Source organism: Podarcis liolepis (genome assembly GCF_965112155.1).
Source record: "Podarcis liolepis genome assembly, chromosome: 2".
Taxonomy (NCBI): domain Eukaryota; kingdom Metazoa; phylum Chordata; class Lepidosauria; order Squamata; family Lacertidae; genus Podarcis; species Podarcis liolepis.
The window spans coordinates 86,731,688-86,753,763 of record NC_139555.1 but is presented as its reverse complement, the minus strand read 5'-3'; the positions used below and the strand labels follow the sequence as shown (position 1 = coordinate 86,753,763).

Below are 22,076 nucleotides of genomic sequence, written 5' to 3'. Positions count from 1 at the left end.
GCCAACACCACTGAAATTGAGTTCTTGGCTTGCATTTTCCCTTCCTCACTTCACCCAGCGCTGAACCAACCATGCCCCACGTTCTAGCAGCAAGCTGTCTGATGCAGAAGTGCTGCATTTGGGGGCAGACTCTATGTATACTCGTTTCTTGAAGAAAATTAGCTAGCTCTCATTTTTGCTGAAGCTTCCTTCATTCCCCAATAATATGGACCTTATTATTTCTTTTAAAAAATAATTATAATGCCCTGTGTTCAAATGTACAATTTAAAAGACAGGATGAAAAGGAAGTGGGGAGGTATGGAAAGAGAAATAAAAAGAAGCCACTTTGGGTTCCAATGCTTTCTCCTTGCACAATGACCAGTTGGAACGGTCACCAAGGAGACAATTCCAGAGGAGGAAGATCAAATAGCAGCTTATCCCAATCGACTCAATAGAGTGGATACGCTGCCTCACCTGTGTGTCTGCTGCAGCCAAGTGGAACGGCTGCCAGTATCCAAGAAAGAAATTAATATGTAAAAGATATACCCAAGCCATATTATTAGAAGTGTTCTCTTTTTTGGGGGGGGGTGTTTCTCATGCAAAGTTACTATGTAAATGACAACAAACTTTCTTTCATCTCCTCCCCAACAACCAGCAATTGAGTTAAAATTATAAATATCCAGATAATGTTTTCGTTTGTTAGAATAACAAAAAGTACCTTTGCAAGCAAACTATTTTTTGCATGTTTGGGTGTCCGCATCATTTTGAGACTCAACCTTTCTATTTTCAGGAGCTTCTTGGGCACGAGCTTCTTGGGTTCCTAAGCATATCACACAGATTTTGAAAAATCAGTGCAGGAGGGAGAGAGCAAAAGCCAAATGGATTATAGGGAGCCTCCAAGGATCGTGGGAAGTAGCTGCTCTTCAACGGAGGAGAGTAAACGCAGCTCCAGTGGAGAGGAGGTGCAGGAGTCGGAAGTGACAAGGCCGTCCCAGGACTCCTTGCCTGGGAGAAGCGGGGAGGGAAGGGGTCCTCCGCTGCCCACGCCCTCTTTGCGCAGAAAGCATTTGCGCAGAGAGGGGAGGCGCAGATTGGGCGTCAAGAAACTGCTTTGCTGGAGAAAGTTTAGGAACCGCCCACTTATGGATTCTGCCAGCGATTGAGTCAGCCATGGGAGAGTGGCGCTCCGGACAGATAAAGTTTATTTTGGCAGCAAAGCCAAGACTTCACAGCCAAGTAGGGAGATATTTACCTGCTTGCTCCCGAGCAACCCCTTGGAAACATAACAGATAGCCTTTAGAAAGTACATACCCAAAATCATCCCTGTAAATTAGGGATATAGTTTGGCCAATATTAAGTATCTTTATATTTACTGTTTTCAACTAGAGTTAGTTATGATCAATGCTTCTGTTTAAATCAATAGAATTTAAACATCATTAACATGAAAGAAAATATTAAACAGGATGATTAATACCTTTACATGCTTGAATAGTCTGTCTTTGCCCAAATATCTTTCTTTGGTTGTTCCATAGATTAAAGAATCTACAAAAAATGATGAAAAAGCCTCTCAGTTTTATGAGTCTTCACACCAGTTACATGAAAATAAAGGGTTGGGTCTAAAGGTGCCCTTCTGAATGCAGAAGGCATTTTCTTGTGGAACTGCTGTTTCTATACCTCACAGCAGAGCTCTGAAATAAGAAGCATTCCTTCAACCTTGGATTGACACCTGGCAGAGATAGGCAGGGTCCAATTCTTCAGATGCTTTCTTTCTCCTTTTTGCGCATCCAAGTCAAGGTAGAGGATGCCAGAGGGGGAACATATGACCTTTTTTATGCTATGACAAGTTTAGAGAACTGTCTTCTACTTGCCTTGATTCTCAGGAGATGTTTGGTCTTTTTGCATGGAGGACACACACTCATTGAGGCAGAGGAAGGAAGCCACTTGGACAAAGGGCAGTCTGAGATCCTTGGATGGGAACTGTGGATTTTCTCAAGTTTATGTCTTGGCCTATCAATACAGCAATTTTTGCTTTGTTCTCTTCTTGTTGTGATTTTAAGGGGGTGAATGAGGCATGGAGCAGATACATAAGGAACTGGCTGCCTCTGATGGAAGGGCTCATGGAGCCACTAAGTCTTTGGCTCATTGTATGAACTCTGGGAGGTCTCTCACCAGAGAAGTCCAAAGTGAGCTTGGGCTTGTGTTAAATTGAGTACTTATTCCCTGGCTTCCTCCGGCACCTGGCCTTGTTTCAGTTCACTGGACTTGCAGTGCTCCAACTTCTGCTGGGCCTCTTCAAAAGGCTGGTCATGCTACTGTCCTCTACCTGCCCTATATGAAGGGGAGGGAGTTGGGATGCTTCTGGGTGAGCGACAGATGGTGCCACTGATCCAGAACTGTCTGTCATGGGTGCTTTCTAGGGTAGTTGTTGGTGCTGGGGAAGAGGATGCAGTGCCATTGCGCTACCTGGTAAAGGGCTCTTCTTGATGCAGGTGAAGTGAGGGAAGGTTCCTAAACCCATTTGCTGGTTTGTGGTCCCTTATTTCAAGTCTGTGCTCAATGCATTGGGAGATGGGTTGAGAATGGGAAGGAGGCGGAGGTGGGGGGAAATAGGCTATAAGGCTAGAAGGCTGCAAGGCTGCAAGATTTTTTTAAAGTTTAGGCCTGAAGAAGAAAAACAGTCAGTCTCTTGAAAGTTCCAGCAGGAACCAAGCATTCTGCATGCAAGGCAGGGTTGATCTGGAACAAGAGGCTAGCCCTACCTCTGGAGAGGCACCTGAAGAACTGGACGCTGTCTATAGTGGTACCTCGGGTTAAGAACTTAATTTGTCCCAGAGGTCCGTTCTTAAGCTGAAACAGTTCTTAACCTGAGGCGTGCTTTTGCTAATGGACATCCTGTTGCCGCTGCGCCACTGGCATGCGATTTCCGTTCTTAACCTGGGGCAAAGTTCTTAACCTGGTTAACGAAATTTGTAACCCGAAGCGTCTGTAACCCGAAGCATCTGTAACTTGAGGTGCCACTCTATATGTATCAGAGGGGACATATTATCCTCAGTTGAAGGAATGCCCTCCAATGACCTCTTCTCATAGAAAAGAATGAAACTAAAATAAAAGATGTGCTTAAACTCTTGTGCCAGTAATTAGGCTTGCATTTTTTCCCTATGGCTATAATAGAAGGCTTCTTTCAAGACCAATTGCAGTGGGGCTGGTAGGGGAGGAGTTCAATGTTCAGGAGTGTGTATCTCTGCTGGAGAGATAAAGCTAATCTTCCCCACCCCCCAGCTGCAACTGGCCTGAAATTGCCCCTCTGCTGAAACTAGGTTTGAACAAAGCCTCCTTCTCTAGCCACCCCAAGGCATATTTCAAGCCTAATTGTGAGACTGAGGCATTGGGAGGGGGGGCGTGGTCAAGAACAGGGAAGGGAAACTCCGATGAAAGCAAATAGTGGAAGTAGATATGGAATACCTATGTGTGGAATTGAATCTAAGCACTCTAGGGTCCCTTTTTCCTTCAAATTTTGGATAGCCTCTTGCTTTGATTCTGGAGCTCCTGAATCTTCTGGAGCTTCTGCAGTTCCTGAATCTTCTAGAGTTTCTGCAGCTCCTGGATCTTCTAGAGTTTCTGCAGCTCCTGGATCTTCTAGAGTTTCTGCAGCTCCTGAATCTTCTGCAGCTTCTGGGACTGTTTCTTCTTTTATCAAATGCAGCTCTTTACTTATAATCTCCTGTATTGGCTCCACAATGGGTAACTCACTCTCTGCTGAAGCAACCTTAACAAGCAATAAAGTAGCATTAGTTTTCAGGAAGAAGAAGAAGAAGAAGAAGAAGAAGAAGAAGAAGAAGAAGAAGAAGATTCAGTTCCAACACCCTTAAAAACATACACAATTTCTGAGATCTCCAAAGGTCTAGCAACATAAAATCTGGAAATCCTATAACTGTAATGTAGACCCCAGCTAAGTCGAAAATTGTGGAAACGTTCCATGTTTTATAAGTCCAGACAGCTAAGAAGGAAAGGGTGAGAGAGCAAAAGGAGATGTTTTCCTCTCAAGAATATTAGCTTACAAGTGAAGCAGAATAGCTAATTGCTGAATCTGGACTTATGTGACCTGGTGAAGTTGATCACTTTTCAGTCAAAGTCATAGGAAGCTGCCATTTAATAGACATGTGCCAAAGAAGGCAATCCTTAAGCCCCTCTTGTGAGCATAGTGTGCTCTGCAAGAGTGTTCTTGGCTATCTGGCCTTATAAAAAATTTTCCCTGTGGCTTTTTGCCCTTGATGGGAAAAGCTTGTCCACATATGGTATAAAGTAGCCGTAACGTCTCTGTTTTGGCCATCTGTCTACAAATTCAGGGAATCAATACATACGAGGTCACCGCTATTAAAATTAAGTAGTAGAGCAAATGTTCTGAAGTGTTTATTTATTTATTTACTTACTTAGAATTCTTCTATCCTGCTTTATAGCCCAAACTAGGTTGCCATAGCAGCTTACAAAAGACTCCCAAAATAAAGCCACACTCAAAATCTAGCACAGGATCATAAATTACATGGTGCACATATGGAATCGGGATTATTAAGGAAGAAATTTCTTGCCCTTGACCTTCCCTTGTGTCATACCAGACAGAAGTTCCTACTGAGGTCCTCTGAGCCAAGGAAGTCGGGCTGTAAACTCAGCCCATAATGAAAGCAGTCTTCTGATGTTTCGAAGAGACATCTGCTCTTTTACAGATAGGTAGCCGTGTTGGTCTGCCATAGTCAAAATAAAAAAATTCCTTCCAGTAGCACCTTAAAGACCAACTAAGTTAGTTCTTGGTATGAGCTTTCGTGTGCATGCACACTTCTTCAGTGTATCTGCAACTCTAGGAGTACTGGGGAATAGTGCTCTCTTAGCCACAGATGAAAGGTTGTGGTGTCCCTTGACCCTGTGTCTCTTAAAGGGGTCTTAGTCTATCTGAGTCATGTATCACATGAGATATGGAGTATTGCTGTACGCTTCAGTTCAAATCAGCAGGAACATTTCTTTTAAAATTGTATAGTAAGCCAATGATATAATAAACTTGGCTTCCAATGAAAATTTTAAAAGGGGATGCATGCCCAGGATATTAAGACAAAGAAACCTATAGCTTCTGTTTTTCTACTCTCCGAGTGAAGCCTGCTACTCTAGAAGTATAGTTAAGTTAGCCACAAAGGAGGTTACACAAACCTGCTCCTTAGGTTGTGTTTCTGTCTTGGGCTCTTCACAGACTACAGATGAACATGGAGAAACTCCAAAGAAAGGTATTTCTAAATGAGTTTGTGCTTGAAATTTTGGCCCAGGCACGTACTTCTTATCATCTGTCACAACCATTCTTTCGGACACTGAGGAAAGAAAACAGTGAGAACTTCAGTCAGATCCTTTGCTTCTGCTCCTTGTAATCTTACACAAAGAGTCAATGAAACTTTTGACTAGGGAGATAGACTTTACTAGACCAAAGTGAGATAACATGCTCCTTAAGCAAAGTAAGTATTTGTTGGCAAAGCCAACAGTTTTACATTCATTTGGTCCTTCTTTCATACTCCCCACTTCTGGTTTGACCTATCTTTAATTACTAGCCCATTTCTTAGCCAATACTCATTCTTGGAGATGCAGTGTGCAGCCCAGAACATTTCTCTCACGTTTACAAGGGGAAATCTATGTCATTAAAACACTGAAAATAGAATTGAGTGATGTGTGACTATATACTTTTAACTTCACTTTATTGCAAACACTCCGTTCCTAAATGCAATTACCTGAAAATTTATTACAATGAGAGTAACCTCCAAGTATGCTGGTCTGGTGGAGATGTGCTTTTACCTTTTGTGCTTGACTTAGGCCCCAAATATCTGAAAGACTATCTCCATCCCTACCGACCTTCTCTAGAGTGACGATATGCAGAGAAGTCTTGCTCAGTAGTTCCGCCTCCCTCAGAAGTGTGGGGAATTGCAGCTGGGAGTGGGCTTTCTTTGTGGCAGCCCTTCAGCTGCGGAACTCCCTCCCCACAGAATTGCATCAACCCCTTCCCTTATATAATTTTCACTACATGCTGAAGTCATACCTCTTTACCTTGACCTTTGATAGTTCAGGCATTTTGTTTTCTGTGACTCACCTCCCTTGCTGAATTTTTATTTCTCTGTTCCGTTTTGGAATAGTCTTGTGCGTTTTAAAACTGCAGTGATTTTTATCTGTTTTAAAATGGTACTTGCTATTTATTGTAACCTGCACTGCTGTGGACTTGCAATGAAGAACAATGAGACTGTGACATGCTGTACAGGGGCTCCCTCCTCTTGGGTATCTAACTTTGAAAGATTTATTTCTGCAAAACCTCAGGGTTGCCCCCAACTTACAGATGCCTCTTTTGTATTTGTGGTGGCCCTGCTTTGCTTCTAAGTAAAACAACAGGGGAGCCCCCACCTTGCTATTAAAAGGAGTAATTTGCTAGATATTGCATAGTAGTTTTTCACTGTTCAGCACTGTCAGGGAACTGACATCGGAGCTAGAGGCGGAGGGAAGGCTCTCAAATGATGCTGGAGAAGGGCCCAGCAGGGAGAGAGGCAGCTCCGCAGATGGGGAAGCAAATCAGCGCAACACCAGGGATATAGAGGGGCTGATGGGGGAATCGGCGAGAGGGCTCCAGGACTCTTCACCGGACACCAGCGGGGAGAGCACGGGTCCTCCGCTACCCATGCCCACGCTGCGCAGAAGACTTCCACGCAGAGAGAGTAGGAGGAGACTGGGTGTCAAACAACTTTTATGTTGGAAAAGATTTAAGAAATGCCCACTGACGGATTCTGCTAGCGACTGAGGCAGCCACGAAGTGAAGGGCTGTCCAGACTGAAAGGTTTAGCAAGGCAACAAAGCCTGGAGAGGCGGCAACTTACGCATGAGCAACCCATACACATTACAAGCACCAAAAGAAATGTGATAGAGTAGGTATTTCCAACCTTTCCAGATCCAGGACCCTTTTAAAATCCAAACATGCATGTGGGGACCCATTTCTTAATCTTATACCACATATTTGCAAGGTAGCAGTGCTCCTGCTATGACCCACCTCAAATCAGGCTGTGACCCACTTTGGGTCCTGACCTACCAGTCGAAGACCAGTGTGATAGAGCCCATGCTTCGCTCAGCTGTGCTTTTGACTGTGAACAGAATAACATGCCCTAACAGGGTGGTGTTGTGGTCTAAACCACAGAGCCTAGGGCTTGCCGATTTGAAGGTCGGCAGCTCAAATCCCGGCAATGGGACGAGCTCCCGTTGCTCGGTCCCAGCTCCTGCCAACCTAGCAGTTCAAAAACATGCCAAAAAGTAGATAAATAGGTACTGCTCCAGAGGGAAGGTAAACGGCGTTTCCGTGCGCTGCTCTGGTATTGGTGTTCTGTTGCGCCGGAAGTAGCTTAGTCATGTTGGCCACATGACCCGGAAAAACTGTCTGTGGACAAACGCCGGCTCCCTTGGCCAGTAAAGTGAGCTGAGCACCGCAACCCCAGAGTTGTCTGTGACTGGACTTAACTGTCAGGGGTCCTTTACCTTTTTTTAAAGCAGACAGCCTATCAGTTCATCAGCTCACACCGTTACTCAGCTACGGTTGGAAGCACTGCAGATGCAACCGAGGGAACAAAAGGGGAATGGAAGCGAAATGGAAATGGGGCCACGGAATGGATGGGAGCAATCAAGATGCAAGGTAGAAAAGGGCAAAACCAGTTCCCAGCTTCTCTCAGTCACAAAGGACTTCTAGTGTTGTGTGCTGAAGCAAGCTGATAAGGAACAGGCTCTGCCATGCCAGGGAAAAACACTGTTGCATTGCTTTGGGATAGGTTTCCAGGATGGAGGGGAGAGCAAACCCAAAGAATGCCCCCCACCCCCGATTATATTTATATTTAAACCATTACTTTCAGCTTTATCACGTTCTTCTAAGTCGGGAGTTCCAGGTTGGAGCAGGAAATCAAATATATTCAAAGAAACATCTGAGGAACAGGGAGAGCAGTAGATTGCTGAGGGAGCCACTGGTAATCTCCAGACTGGCTAATAGGGAAGAGAAAAATACAAATGCATGTAATCTGCTTACTATTTTTTTAAAATAAAATTGTTTATAATTGAACATCTAAAATTACTTCACCTCTTTACACCTAATTATATGCCTTTTAATGGATTAATTCATTATTTGCCAATTAAATTTAAGTAGCTGTTGATATAACTTAAAACTTGATATAGGTGTCTTTTTGTGATACTGAAAAATCTGTGTCATAACTGTGTAAAATATGCTTCATTACACTATAACCCAACCTTTCCTTTCTTCTTTGGTAAAACCAACAAGTCTGATGTGAAGTCTTCAGTGAAGGTATATCCCTTGTAAGGTACCTAGAGAAATAGTAAAGATATTCATGGTATGATAAAAGTCTATTTTTTATAATATTGCTATTAGTGAACAGGAATATGTGTTACAGATGTTCAGTGTGTTCAAGTCATACTTCAATCATATGTATTCAGAAGTCCCATTGAGTTAAATTATGGACTCAGCTACACAGCTGCAAATAAAATGTTTTAAATGTGTTGTAAAATGCAATATAGGGACGCGGGTGGCGCTGTGGGTAAAACCTCAGTGCCTAGGACTTGCTGATCGCATGGTCGGCAGTTCGAATCCCTGCGGCAGGGTGAGCTCCCGTCTTTCGGTCCCAGCTCCTGCCCACCTAGCAGTTCGAAAGCACCCCTAAGTGCAAGTAGATAAATAGGTACCGCTTTATAGCGGGAAGGTAAACAGCATTTCCGTGTGCTGCGCTGGTGCAGGCTCACTAGAACAGCTTCGTCACGCTGGCCACATGACCCAGAAGTGTCTGCGGACAGCGCTGGCCCCCGGCCTCTTAAGTGAGATGAGCGCACAACCCTAGAGTCGGACACGACTGGCCCGTACAGGCAGGGGTACCTTTACCTTTACCTTTAAAGTGCAATATACAAATGTGACACAAGATGGAAACAGTGAGCTATGCAAAATTCAATGCATTTTTCAAAACATTTTTTAAAAGCATTTTCACAGTGGTTTTTATATGTGTGTAGATTCCACCTAGGTTTACTACCAAGTATGTGGGTATCATATTTTAGCCTTAAAGACTTAAGAGGGTGATACTATGAAAAGTAGTTATTGTAAGTTTGTGAAATCTGATCCAGTACAGAAATAGATATGCCCTGAAATAAAACAGCTCCTAAAAAAAAAATCTACTATAAATTAAATCTAGAAACAATACGTAATGTTGAATTTATTTAAATAAGCTGTGGCAATCTAGTCTTCAACATAACATACATATTTTGTTAATGACAGATTCCAAATCTAACTTTTAAAACAGATATTAGTTTTGCAGTTATTGCAATGCACTGCATCTAACAGGGGGTGGCAGACTTTGCACCTGATTTTAGATGCAATTCAGTTTAGTGAATCATGTCTCCAAGAGCGCAGTATTTAGGCAACCTCTGTTTCTTCATGTTGTTAAAAATGCTGTGTCAGTTACAACATACCAGATATGATGCCATCTCAACTGGCTTCGAGACGTAAGTTTTCCCTCTTTCTAGCTCTTCCGGAGGTTGACTTTCAAAAATATAGGATTCTGGAGAAGAGATCATGATAGCAGCATTTATATTGAAGCATTCACGTTGTAACATGAAACCGTAATGATAAACCACTCTTATTTTATTTACAATTTTTACTTAGCATTATACCCCTGAAAATAATAAAAAGAAATATGAGTTGTTTTTTACATGCATATTGGTTATCAATAACTAATTTTCTGTTCTTCACTCAAATGAACAGGAAAACACTGCCAAATAAGATACCACAATGAGCCAGGGCAGGCATAACACAATTTCCCTGAAAACCATGGTTTCCTGAGTCTGGTTCCCAATTTGCCAAGTACACTTCCTCTTCCAGAATGGATCCTTTTTCTCTTTAACAATAGGTTCGAACTCAAAATTGTTGAGCAAACTCCCACGTTACAAAACACGATTTCTCAATTGATTTGCCCAAGACAATTCAGGACAAAGTGCCGCCTTTCAGAAATTCCATGACATATGTTATGTCCGTACTTACCATGACTGACACAGACCAAGAGTTCAAACCCCATTTCAAAACATGGTTATGACAGAAACTTTGGTTTCTGTTAATACCGGTTAGCGTTGTTGTACATAGGAATACTAAATGCTGGTTAGTGGTAAGTTTGCTAATTGCATCATGCCAAATTATCCTATACACCAACTAGCAGAAAAGGCTGCAATCCTATAAACACTTACACAGGAATAGCCCACAGTGAATACAGTAGGACTTGTTTCTGAGTAAAAATGGATGGGATCAGACTGCCTGAGTACGAAATATTATTTAAAAATGAAGAAATTATGTTAATATAATCATAGAGGTTACCTGTTGCTGAGATGCTAGAGGCATCAATATTTGCATTCAATAAGCCCAGTGTCTTACTGTGAGACAAGACGTAAATATCATTTTTGAAAGCCAGTAAAATATCACCCGAACTATTCAGGAAACAGGCTGTGCTTAAAGTGTTATCAAGAGTGATATCTGCCACCAGATTCTTCTGTGTATCCCATAGCTTTATCGTGGAATCTGAACTAGAAAATAAAGGGAACATCATGGGAAATAGTCTTAAAACAGACTATAACTCACTCTTATGCAGAAGCTTACTTTCAAGACCCACACAGTACTAAAGCAAACTGGAATTAAATCATACACATTTTATGCGAACTTCAGTTTAGCACTGAATATACCAGGTTCCTGATTACAGGATGAAGGTTTTTTTCTAAAATCATGTATTTTTATTGTTTGTATTAAATGAATGAAATCCTACGTTTGAGAAATAAAACAAAATTATAAAAGACACACAAGCTTGTATCCAACGGTGTTGCTCAGCTGATGGTAAGACTTCCATGAGCAGAATGGGGAGGGAAGTAATTTTAAGTCACCCCCCCCTACCCTGCAGCCCCCCATGTCTCCTTAAATCTTCTCCAGAGGGGGTAAGAAACTCTGGAGAACAGATTTAGAAGGGACATGGGAGGCTGAAGGAAAATTGTTGTCCTCCCCACGTTATTCATTTGCTGCTTAAATTCCTATTAAAAATGTTTTCATATACTTTGGCAATAATCTTTGATTTCAGTGGGCTAAAAGCACCCCTCCCCAACTAATTCTACCTGTTAGCACCATACCCTCTCTATTTCTAGATATAATACCCCTCCCTCTTAGCTTGTTGCTGGAGAGGCACTTTGAAGCTCCTACTATCAGCTAGATACCAGCTAATTCTAGGTGCTTGAAAAGAGCCCTCCACAGGTGTCAATCAGCTGATTGCCAGTGCTTCAAAATGCAGTCCCCAAAATTAACTGGTATTGGGAGCTCCCTAATATAGTCAGGGGGTCAGGTAGAAGTGGTTTAGATTCAAAGATCTTCCACCAGTGCTTTGAATCCATTCCATTCCCCCTGGAGAGAGAAAATGCTCCATTTTCTTTTTTTCTTAGAGGTTGCAATTTGAATTGCTGAAGGAGGTGCTTTGAATCCAAATATCTTTCTCTGCAGAGGCAGGGCGGGGGTGGGTAGGAGAGGAAATTACCTGCTCTTGTTATGGCAGCAGGTGATTGGCTGGTGAACATTATCAACCACCTGACAAGGTTGACCCACAGGGGCTGGGGTAAATGAAGATCTGGCCTGCCAGCTAAATCTAATTCCCCACGCCTCAAATATGAGATGCTTCAAGAAACAGAAGCAGGTCGTTTAGATTTGGTTTTCGGCATGAGAGATTGGACTCTACACACTCAGTTTAAAACCCAAATAGATATTAACTGTATTGCTATTCTGCAGCTACTGCCCACACCAGTGGGTGGGGCTTAATGGAATGTGTCTGGGCTGTATTATTTTGTCCCTCCCCTAAATCACTCCCCCCACCCACCCTCTGCAATCTTCTTCCATGCACACAGGCATCTCTCTATCTCCAGGTGCACATTTAATAAATAAATAAAAATTCACTGGATGTCTGCAAGTTACCATATTTCATAATGGGCAATATGGAGACTTGTACTCTTTTTGAGGCAGGGGATAATATTTATTTCCACTTAGTGTGGAAGAGTGGTACTAGAGTGGAACTAGAGGGTATCACTCTAGTTCCACAAGAGTGATACCCCACCTGATAAACAACAACAAAAACAAAGCAGCAACAACAAACAAACCGCAGCAGCAACAAAATACTGAAATTATGATAAAGCATGCCAGCTTTGCCTGAAGCCATCTCCCTCCTACCTAGTACTTATCTTCTTAGGGTAGAGATTTATTTTTAAAAAAAAAAATACAGTATTAAAAAGAAAAGGTTAAAATAATGCTGGTGTCAGCAGTGGTGGGCGCTGGTATTTCCCCCACTATGCTGGATGCTCATCTGGGGCATGCAGGCATAATATAGATTTATGGATTTTATAGCACATGTACCATCCTGTCTTCCCTTTCCCATGTTACAAAAGGTAACATCAAACTATTCACCTACCCGCAACTTAAAAAGAGAGAATAATTCTTGCAGGAATCCACTGCCAGTACAGGGCCATTGTGGTACTTGTCCGAAAAAGCATCTTTTTCTTCTTCTTCATTCTTCCCTTAAAGAAAAGGAACACTCTGATATAATTTGTGAATTTGAGGATCTGATTTCAGATTCTGAATGCACCCTTGTCAAGAAATGATAATATCATGTGCCAGAACAGTGGTGGGTTTAAGGTCTGCAGGGCTCTGTGAGCAGCCTTGGTGTGTGGGGGGTATTCATTCCCCTTACCCTCTCCCAAACAATGTGGGCACCATCAGGAAAAGGTTATAATGATGATGTGTCTGCCCTGGGTCGCCCCTCCCCTCTTTGGTCTTCCCTTATCCCACTTTTCTCTCCTTTGGGTAAAGTAACACTGGAGGATAAGCTGCTCGGGGTGGGTGGGAATTCTGCACTCCCCATTTGGTGCTTCTTTAACTCTTAAAATTGGAACTCTACCAATCTACTTTTACTTTCTCCACAACTGAGGCAGAGTTAGGTTTGCCTCTATCATGTACAGATTGGCCCTAAATGGGCACTTACCAGTTGATCAAGTGAGCAAGTTATTTGACTCTTGCCCCTGTTTTATTTATATATATATAAAAACACAATTGGTTTGATCCTATCTAAACTATAAAATAGGCCCATGTTTAGCCAAAGGAAAATAATTGGGTTCTAACCAGATACCCCCAGGCCATTGAAACCGAAATACAGAATGTTCCAACCTTCATTCATCTCAAAAAAACCAGAAGCTTACGGATAAGATATATTACATTTTTGTAACTTTCTGAACTCTTCATTGTTTTTATAAGCAAAAAAGCAAAAAAACCCCACACAGGTGAAATGAATTGAGAGAAGCCATTACTAGTAACAACTAGTCAAAAATAGGTTACTAGCAAGTCAGCCTCTACAGAATGAAAGTCTGAATCATTTTTGAAATGTATTACAAAACTTCAGTAGAACTCGAAAGATCTACTACGGACTAAAATATGTGGGTGGAATTAAATGGCAAGCTGATTCTGTACACAAGGTTAGGCATGGGAAAAGTCAGTGCTACTGTTGATCACGAAATAGCTGCTCAGGTCATCCATTCATGGCCAGAAGGCTGTATCAACAGCTGAATGTGAAACTGCATTAATAATTTTCTGAAATAATCAATATTATCATTGGATATTATGCATATCCAAATATAGAATGAGGATGATCATGCAATCTTGTGCATGTTTATTCAGGTATTTAGTGTGGCTGACTCTCAGGTAAGGATTGCAGGCTTGTTCCCAGGACGCTCAACAGAAGTTGTGCCTTTGAAGAAACAATTATGTCATGAAAAGATCTATTGAGATAACTTAATGGATTAGAACTACACACATTCCTTTACTTATAGTGTTCTGACAGAATGATGTCCACTCAATTATGTTAGCACAACACCAACACCTGAGCAGAATATATTGTGCTAGAGGACCAAGAAAGCTTTATTCTGGTTCCATTTCTTTCTGTAACCTAACAACAACTTTATTACTAAAATATTCTGGCTTCGCTTTGTTTATTTCCAAATGTCATGCCCACTGTCTGTTCTCTCATCTGCTCCACTGGCCCACTATGCCTCCTGCTGCATGTGAGAGGACAGGCTGGAGGATGCTAAAACTCAGCCATCTGCTGAGAGGAGAACATTGCCCAATGTCCATGCCTAGTGTGATCTGAAGTGATATGGTTGTACAGCGGGCCTTTTCTTAGTGCACAGAGGTGAAATGCAAGTGAAACGGGGTGTGTGAGCGAGCAAGAGAAACGAGACAGAATGGCAGGTGTTTGCATGATAATTGGATGCTCGTGTGAGAATGATGTGTGTTTTGGCCCCACTGTGGTCATGTTGGCCCTAGGAAACTTGACCTGAGAGAGGAAGCTTCCCCACACCTTCTGCAGATATTCAGCCACTGTGTCCAGTTTGTGCAACTTCAAGATGTTTATTCAAGATACTTGGGGCAGCGAGGATTGCCGCCACTATTGCTGCACTCATGTCCATCATGACTGCTTAGATCTACTGGACCAGGACAAAGGATCTGGATCATTATGATTTAAAATGCCATGAGAAAAGATGATGCCCTGACTCCTTTTAAGGAAGCAGTTGGGAAACTCCTTACCAAGGAGCCATTGCTTGTCCCACTGGATCTAAATAACTATCATGTGGTGTCATTTTCTTTTCAGGCAAAAAGGTCCTTGAATGTGTAGTGGTTGGCCAACTCCACATTTTCTTGGATGAAAGTGATTATTTGCATCTATTCCAATCTGATTTCCAGCTTGGATGTGAGACTGAAATTTCGTTGCTTACATTGGTGGATAACTGGCACCAGAAGAGGGTGACCCTCTTTATTCTCTTGGACTTGTCAGAGACTTTTGATACTGTCAGTGTTTGTAAAAGAGCAAAAAAAAAGAAGGAAAGGGTTCTGACCTCCCTTTATCTTCTCAGTCTCCTTGTCGAAACAAAAAGAGTCCACGGGAATATCCTTGCAGAGTTTTATTAAAAGTCTTTGTGCAAAACACGACTGAATACCACGACTGAAACACACCAGCACCAACCAACCCAAACACCAGCCAACCCCCCAAACCAACATCTCTCGCATATATATACAGCCTGCTGCAAGCCGCTGAGTCATGCTGACCCAGCTTTATTCACATTAAAGAAACAGCGGCCATTTTAGCCGTGACACCCCTTCTGTTTCTTAAATGCGAAAAACCCCAACAGAAACAATACATTACAACAATACATTATATACATAAACCCAGTTTTGTCATCAATTCATTATGGCATGTTGCTGGCAAAGGCTTGGTAAACAAATCAGCAATATTATCTTGTGACTGACAATACTCCAGTTTGATTACCCCATTCTGTACACAATCCCTCACATTCGCATGACGGATAGCAATATGTTTTGATGCGGATTTCATTATTTCTGAGCCTGCTAATGCAATGCACGATTGGCTATCTTCATACACTTGGATAGGCAAATCTACTTTACAATCTAGATCTTTTAGTATCTGTATAAACCACATGATTTCATTGCATGCTAGCGACAGGCTCCCATATTCTGCCTCACAGGATGAGGTTGCAACAAATCCTTGTTTCTTTGACCTCCATGCAATTATGGAATTGGCAAACATCATAACCATTCCACTTGTAGATTTTCTAGTAGCTACACAGCTTCCCCAGTCCGCATCAACAAACACTTCTAGTTTTTCATCTTGTGTACTAGAGATCTTCAAACATACATTTAATGTCCCCTTTAGATATCTGATAAGCCTTTTCAAAGCACATCAATCGGCAGTACTGGGTTTAGATACACGTTGGCTCAGAACATTTGTAGCACATGCAATGTCTGGCCTTGACCACTGGCTTAAATACAGCAGTGATCCTATTTTTGAGTGATACAACTCAGGCTGATCAAATTCATCATCACACACTGTCTTTGGGAAATCTGGTGTCATGGGAGTCTGAACTGGCTTGCAGTTTTCCATGCCAAACTGCTCTATTAAATGAAGAATTTTCTCTTTCTGACTCAATAGGAAGCTTCCATCAGCTTCCTGCCTTACTTCTACTCCCAAGTAATTGCTTACAGGCCCTAAGGCTTTAAGCTTAAACCTCTTTTCTAGTTGACTTGTGAGCTTCTGGATCGCATCTGTGGAACTCCCTGCTACAAGCAAATCATCAACAAAGACTAAGAGAATTAGATATTTGTTGCCTGTCCCCTTGGTGTACAAGCATGGATCAGCCACACTCCTTTTAAAACCAAGTTTTACAAGGGCTTCATTTAAACACTGGTTCCAACACCTTCCACTTTGTTTGAGACCGTAAACAGCCTTTTTCAAACGCCAGACTGCACCATTCCCCTCTTCAAACCCAGGGGGTTGTCTCATTAACACTTCATGGTCTAAATTTGCATGCAGATATGCAGCATCAACATCAAAATGGTGCACTGCTAGTTGTCTTACAGCAGCAATGGAAAGCATTAAACGAAAAGTTTCACTCTTTACCGTGGGAGAAAACACTTCATCATAACTCTCCCCTTTAATCTGAGTGAACCCTCTGGCTACTAATCTGGCTCGAAAACGTGGTTCCCCAGATGCAAGGGTTTTCCTTTTGTAAACCCACTTGCATGACACCACTCTGCCACCAGGTGGCGGCATTATGACCTCAAACACTTTGTTACGTTTAAAAGAGTCCATTTCTTCTTTCATAGCTTGTTCCCACAAAGCACGTTCCCCAGGGGGTAAGTCTAAGACTTCATTATAACTTTGTGGTTCCACACAACTCACATTGCATACTCTCACTCCTCCTAGGGTCAAACGCTGAGGAGGTACGCCCTTGTTTGAACGCTGGGAGCGTCTAGGCACAACTACTTCTTCTCCCCCCCTTATCTCTGGCTCTTCTTCCTCTTCCTCTAGAGAAGTATTATCTATTGCCACATCTTTTGGGGAAATCTGTGCCTCCTCCTCATTCTGCTCCTGTGTTGCCAATGGCTGAGAAGAAGCCTCTTCTCTTACTTGCAGGGGCAGTAGGCAATCAGGGTTGGCATGGATCGCAGTCCATCTGTCCTGGTCAGCGAAGTCTGCACTTCGTGACAGAACCACGCGTCCTGGGCGTAAATTGAAACGCCACCCTTTGCCATAGGACTGGTATCCCACAAACCGCAGTTTCTGCGCTCTAGCGCCCCCTTTCTGACGCTGAGCTTTGGGAATGTTTACATGTGCCCAAGAACCCCAATTATGGAGCATTGTCCACTCTGGTTCTTTCCCAAACAACACACGATATGGTATATCTTTTATAGAGCTAGACCAGGTTCTATTAATCAAAAAGTTTGCGGTCAGAAAAGCCTCGCCCCACAGCCTATGGTTGTGGCCCAATCCTGCATCCACTAGCAGGCAGTCCTTTACTGACTGTATCACAGCCCCACGTCTTTCACACAGACCGTTTTCAGCAGGGCTATAAGGGTTAGTCAAACGGTGAGTGATCCCCTTACGTCGCAACCATGCCCCAAATTGTTTGTTCAGAAATTCTCCGCCCCTATCTGTTTGCAGCTGCACAACAGGCCGAGCGAAGAGCTTTTCAGCTTGGGCAACCCATTCTCTGAATGTGGGGAAACACTCAGATTTCTGCTTTAACAAAAACAGCCAACTAAAACGTGATTTATCATCTATTACCAGAAAAGCGTATCTGGCGCCCCCTTCAGTCTTCTGTGGAAAAGGGCCTATCACGTCACAATGGACAAGTTCTAAAACCTCTTTAGATACTCTGTCGCTTTTAGAAGCCACAGGCTTCCTCTTAGATTTGGCCATTTTACATACATTGCAATCTAGGAAACAGTTACAGCTATTTACTTTTAGGTTCTTGCACACCTTTTGCATCTCTGAAAGCACACGGAAATTGGCATGACCCAGTTTTCTGTGCAGTTGATGTACACACCCCTTATGAACTGGTAAATTATCCTGAACCACCTGGGCTGCTTTAACAGGCTTGTTCTGCATTACATATAACCCATTTTCCAACTTTGCATGGCCACATACCTGAGTTCCATTCTTTATCAGACAGCCATCCTGCGTGAACTTAACACTATACCCTGCATTAATCAAACAGCTTACAGACAGTAAACAATAGTCCAAACTGCTGACAAACAGAGTCTCTGGTAGAGTAGTGTTCAAGCACTGCAGGAAACATGTTCCCTGGCCATCAATCTTGCTTCTACGACCATCAGCAAGATAAATTGAGTCTTTTCCATCAGCTGGCTTCTCCAGGGTCTTAAAGTCCTCCCGACTATTGCAGATAATCCTGCTGCTCCCAGAGTCCAGCAACCATGTTCCTCGAGGTATCTTTCTCTCCTCCCGAGAAAATGCAGACACAAACTGAGCAGAACGTGTGTTCTTCTTCCCTGAAGAGAACCCCTTCTGCTTACGTTTCTGTGTCGATTGCTGTCTCTGCTCCATGTCGTCTCCTGGAAGTCTTGCCCTGCATTGACGTTGGAGATGCCCGGGTTGGTTGCATCTATAGCACCTCCTCACCGCCATGGCCAAGTCCAAACCTTGGCGTTGCTCCATTGGCAGATTCTGCTGCTGGCCCCCTTTGCTGTAACTCCTCCGCTCTTGGAGTTCAGCCTGTCTACCTGACCTTCTTTCTGCTTCTTCGGTCAATCTGCCAACCACATACTCAAGGGTCAGATCTCGGGGACGCATACTCTCCATGCTGTTAATCACAGGCAACCAGCTTTCAGGCAAACTTGAAAGGATAATGTAGGTTTGGTCAGTCTCATCATAATGCTTACCTCTCTGTTGTAGTTGAAGAAACAGAGATTTCAGCATTTGAAGATGAGTTGCCAAACTCTCACCTTCTTTCATAACAGTCCTGAACAGCCTTCTGGTCAGAGAAATTATAGTTCCAGCAGTTTCTCTGACATGCATTGCCCTTAATAAATTCCAGCACTCAAACGCTGTGCTGGCATTTGCTACATGCAATAACTGAGAGTTGCTCAAACACAGCATAATTTGGGCACGGGCCCTTTCATCTAGCCGTTTTTTCTCAGCAGAGTCCCGTCTCAAAACCTCAGTTTCAACACAGTCCCATAGTCCATCTCTCCTTAACAACTGCTGCATTTTAATTGACCAACTCAGCCAGTTGCTCTCTGAGAGAAGTTCAAAAGGGATGCCTCCCCCAATATTTACAACTTGGGAAGACTGGAAATCTGCCATCTCTGCTGGTGCTTGCTGAGCCCCTTCTGTAGGGCCTCCAGCAATCTCTCCTGACTCTCTCTTTAGAGTCCAACTAGATGGTCCTGGCTGGCACTCACCGGCTTCTAGCTGCTGCCTCTGTTGACCCTCAGGTCCCGCTTGGCTCTGCAACTGGTGTAGCCGCTCTGTGAGTCGCCTACTGTGGTCCTCTAGCAGTTCAAACTGTTCCAGTAGCCGATGCTGAGTGCTTTCCTGATCCTCAGATCCTAGCCGCTCCAGCGTCGCTGCAGACAGTTACAGGTTGCCACCAACTGCTCCAACGCACAGCCACTGTCTCCGCACACCACCAGGACTCACCAGCTCCTTGCTGAAATGCTGTTAGTCGTTTTGCACTCTGCACATGCTCAGAAACACTGGGCCCATAACCTGTCAGTGTTTGTAAAAGAGCAAAAAAAAAGAAGGAAAGGGTTCTGACCTCCCTTTATCTTCTCAGTCTCCTTGTCGAAACAAAAAGAGTCCACGGGAATATCCTTGCAGAGTTTTATTAAAAGTCTTTGTGCAAAACACGACTGAATACCACGACTGAAACACACCAGCACCAACCAACCCAAACACCAGCCAACCCCCCAAACCAACATCTCTCACATATATATACAGCCTGCTGCAAGCCGCTGAGTCATGCTGACCCAGCTTTATTCACATTAAAGAAACAGCGGCCATTTTAGCCGTGACAGATACAACTATGTTTTCTCTGTTGTTCCTGGCTTGATGCTCATTGTTTGCTTAGAGAGAAACAAACCACAGGCACTGGTTCACATGTAATATGAAGCCAACACTGTGATTTGTTTTGTTGCAGCAATGGGAAGAGCAAGGTGGGAATGGGAAGAGCATGCTGCTTATTTTCTGTAAGCCATAGCTTATTTCAGGCTATGGCTTACCAAGGTTTACAAACCAGGCCACCAAAACATTATGAGGCCAACACAGTTTAATTTAAGGATTTCTCTATCTGCCAAAAGAATTAGTTTGGAATCCTATGCACACAGGCTTGTAAATCCCATGGAAATCAAAGGGACTTATTTCAAGTGAAAGTAGAAGCAGGCTGCACTATTTAAGGGGGGTTTTGGGGTGGCGGGAGAAATGTCTGATTATTTATTTATTTTGACCATTTATATACTGCTTAAATACAACAGTCTCTAAGCCAGGCATCCCCAACCTTTGGCCCTCCAGATGTTTTGGACTACAATTCCCATCATCCCTGACCACTGGTCATGTTAGCTAGAGATCATGGGAGTTGTAGGCCAAAACATCTGGAGGGCCGCAGGTTGGGGATGTCTGCTCTAAGCAGTATACAAGTTACTTAGGACAAAAAGATCAGTTAAAATGATAAGATTAGAATTCAGTTAAAATGCCTGTTGGATATTCAACAAGGACAGGGGCTGCCTGACCTGAAATAATGTCACCAACATTTAGCTACTCTGCCCAAACTAGCCTCTATGTAATCCCACTGTCTTCAGTGGGAAAGATTTAAATGTGTGTTGAACTCTTTCTTCACTTAAAAGTGCTTACTTTGCCTATGTCATGCCCTTTATACCAGCATAATTTCCTGAGTAAAACTCAGGAATAATGTTTTAACTTTTATTTTTGATGCTGATTTACTATGCAATCCTGTCATCACTTCTCAGACATACGTGTAGGATTGCAGCATCAGTGTGTTCAAATCTCCATAAAAGACATTAACAATTTTTTACTATAAAAAGGCTAAGGTTTCACTCTTCCTATTTGTACGTATACTAAATTATTTTTAAAGGATCTCACCATGATATTTCACATCTTTTCCATACAAAGTTGTTTTGTTGTCTTCTTTTATATTTAAAACATCCACACTTCCAGATGTCAGGCCAATGAAGAGTGAATTGCTCTGAAACAGGTATATAATTTCAGTTTTGGTATACACAAACTCATTGTTCTCTCTGTCTATAGGTCTAGTAACTTATAGTCAAGAAAAGAATGGCCTTGAGATTGCCACCCCTTTATGGAGAACATTCCTTCATGACTATCTTATAAAGCCATTCATCTTCCTTCAACCCAATTCTTCCTTTTACACAGCTTCTGGAATGACTATAAGAAAAGGGTTTATTTGTTTTTATTTAGTTAAAGTTTTATACTTTTCTTTTTTTTAGGAACTTGCTACACAAAGCAGAACCATAGCTGGGGGGGGGGCTAGCCATGTTTTTTGCCCTGGGTGAAGCCTCCAGAGGGGCACCGTTGAGGCTTCCAGCCTGTGTGTGTGTGTACGCAAATATGCATGGGTGTGTGCCAAACTGGGTCTTTGAGCCGGGTGAAAAAGACCTAGTTTCGCCTTAGCACAAAGCAGCCTACTATCTCCAGTAAAAACCAACTCCACCTGATAAGAATATGTAAGAATACAGAATATAGTATGACAACAGAAGTAGAATAAAACAAAACAAGTCACAAAACAGTATTAAAATATAAAATTCAACAAGGGTTAAAAACTGGAGAGATAAAATGGGCTACCTTGGGAAGGCAAGGGAGAAAAGAAGTTTTCAACAGAAGTCAAAAACGCAACCAAGTTGGGGCTTGTTTCATTTCTAAGGGAAGAGGATTTCAGGCAACTGGTGCCACAATGCTTAAAGCAAGTGCTCAAGTTACAACAGTTCTTACCTTGTGTGGGGGGCACATCAGCAACAGATTTTCAACCACAGACCTAAGTGACTGGGGTAGGCTGTAGGAGGAGAGGTATGGGGCTATATAGACTAGTAGTAAAACATTGAATCTAGATTGGTAGCAAATTGGCCGCTACTGCAATCC

At 42.7% G+C, this 22,076-nt stretch overlaps 1 protein-coding gene across 2 annotated transcripts in view; it reads right to left on the bottom strand.

Moving 5' to 3' along the window:
* LOC310701016 (uncharacterized protein) overlaps nt 1–22,076 on the bottom strand; it is an 82,275-nt gene that overhangs the window by 21,395 nt on the left and 38,804 nt on the right. For both annotated transcript variants that reach the window (XM_083490975.1, XM_083490976.1), the window contains exons 17-26: nt 21,063–21,165; nt 12,510–12,615; nt 10,394–10,599; nt 9,499–9,587; nt 8,275–8,349; nt 7,881–8,013; nt 5,176–5,330; nt 3,442–3,745; nt 1,454–1,521; nt 698–799 (exon numbers count right to left, since the gene is read on the bottom strand). In XM_083490975.1, the coding sequence (XP_083347101.1) occupies nt 698–799; nt 1,454–1,521; nt 3,442–3,745; nt 5,176–5,330; nt 7,881–8,013; nt 8,275–8,349; nt 9,499–9,587; nt 10,394–10,599; nt 12,510–12,615; nt 21,063–21,165 (1,341 nt within the window). The remainder of the gene's footprint in view (nt 1–697; nt 800–1,453; nt 1,522–3,441; nt 3,746–5,175; nt 5,331–7,880; nt 8,014–8,274; nt 8,350–9,498; nt 9,588–10,393; nt 10,600–12,509; nt 12,616–21,062; nt 21,166–22,076) is intronic.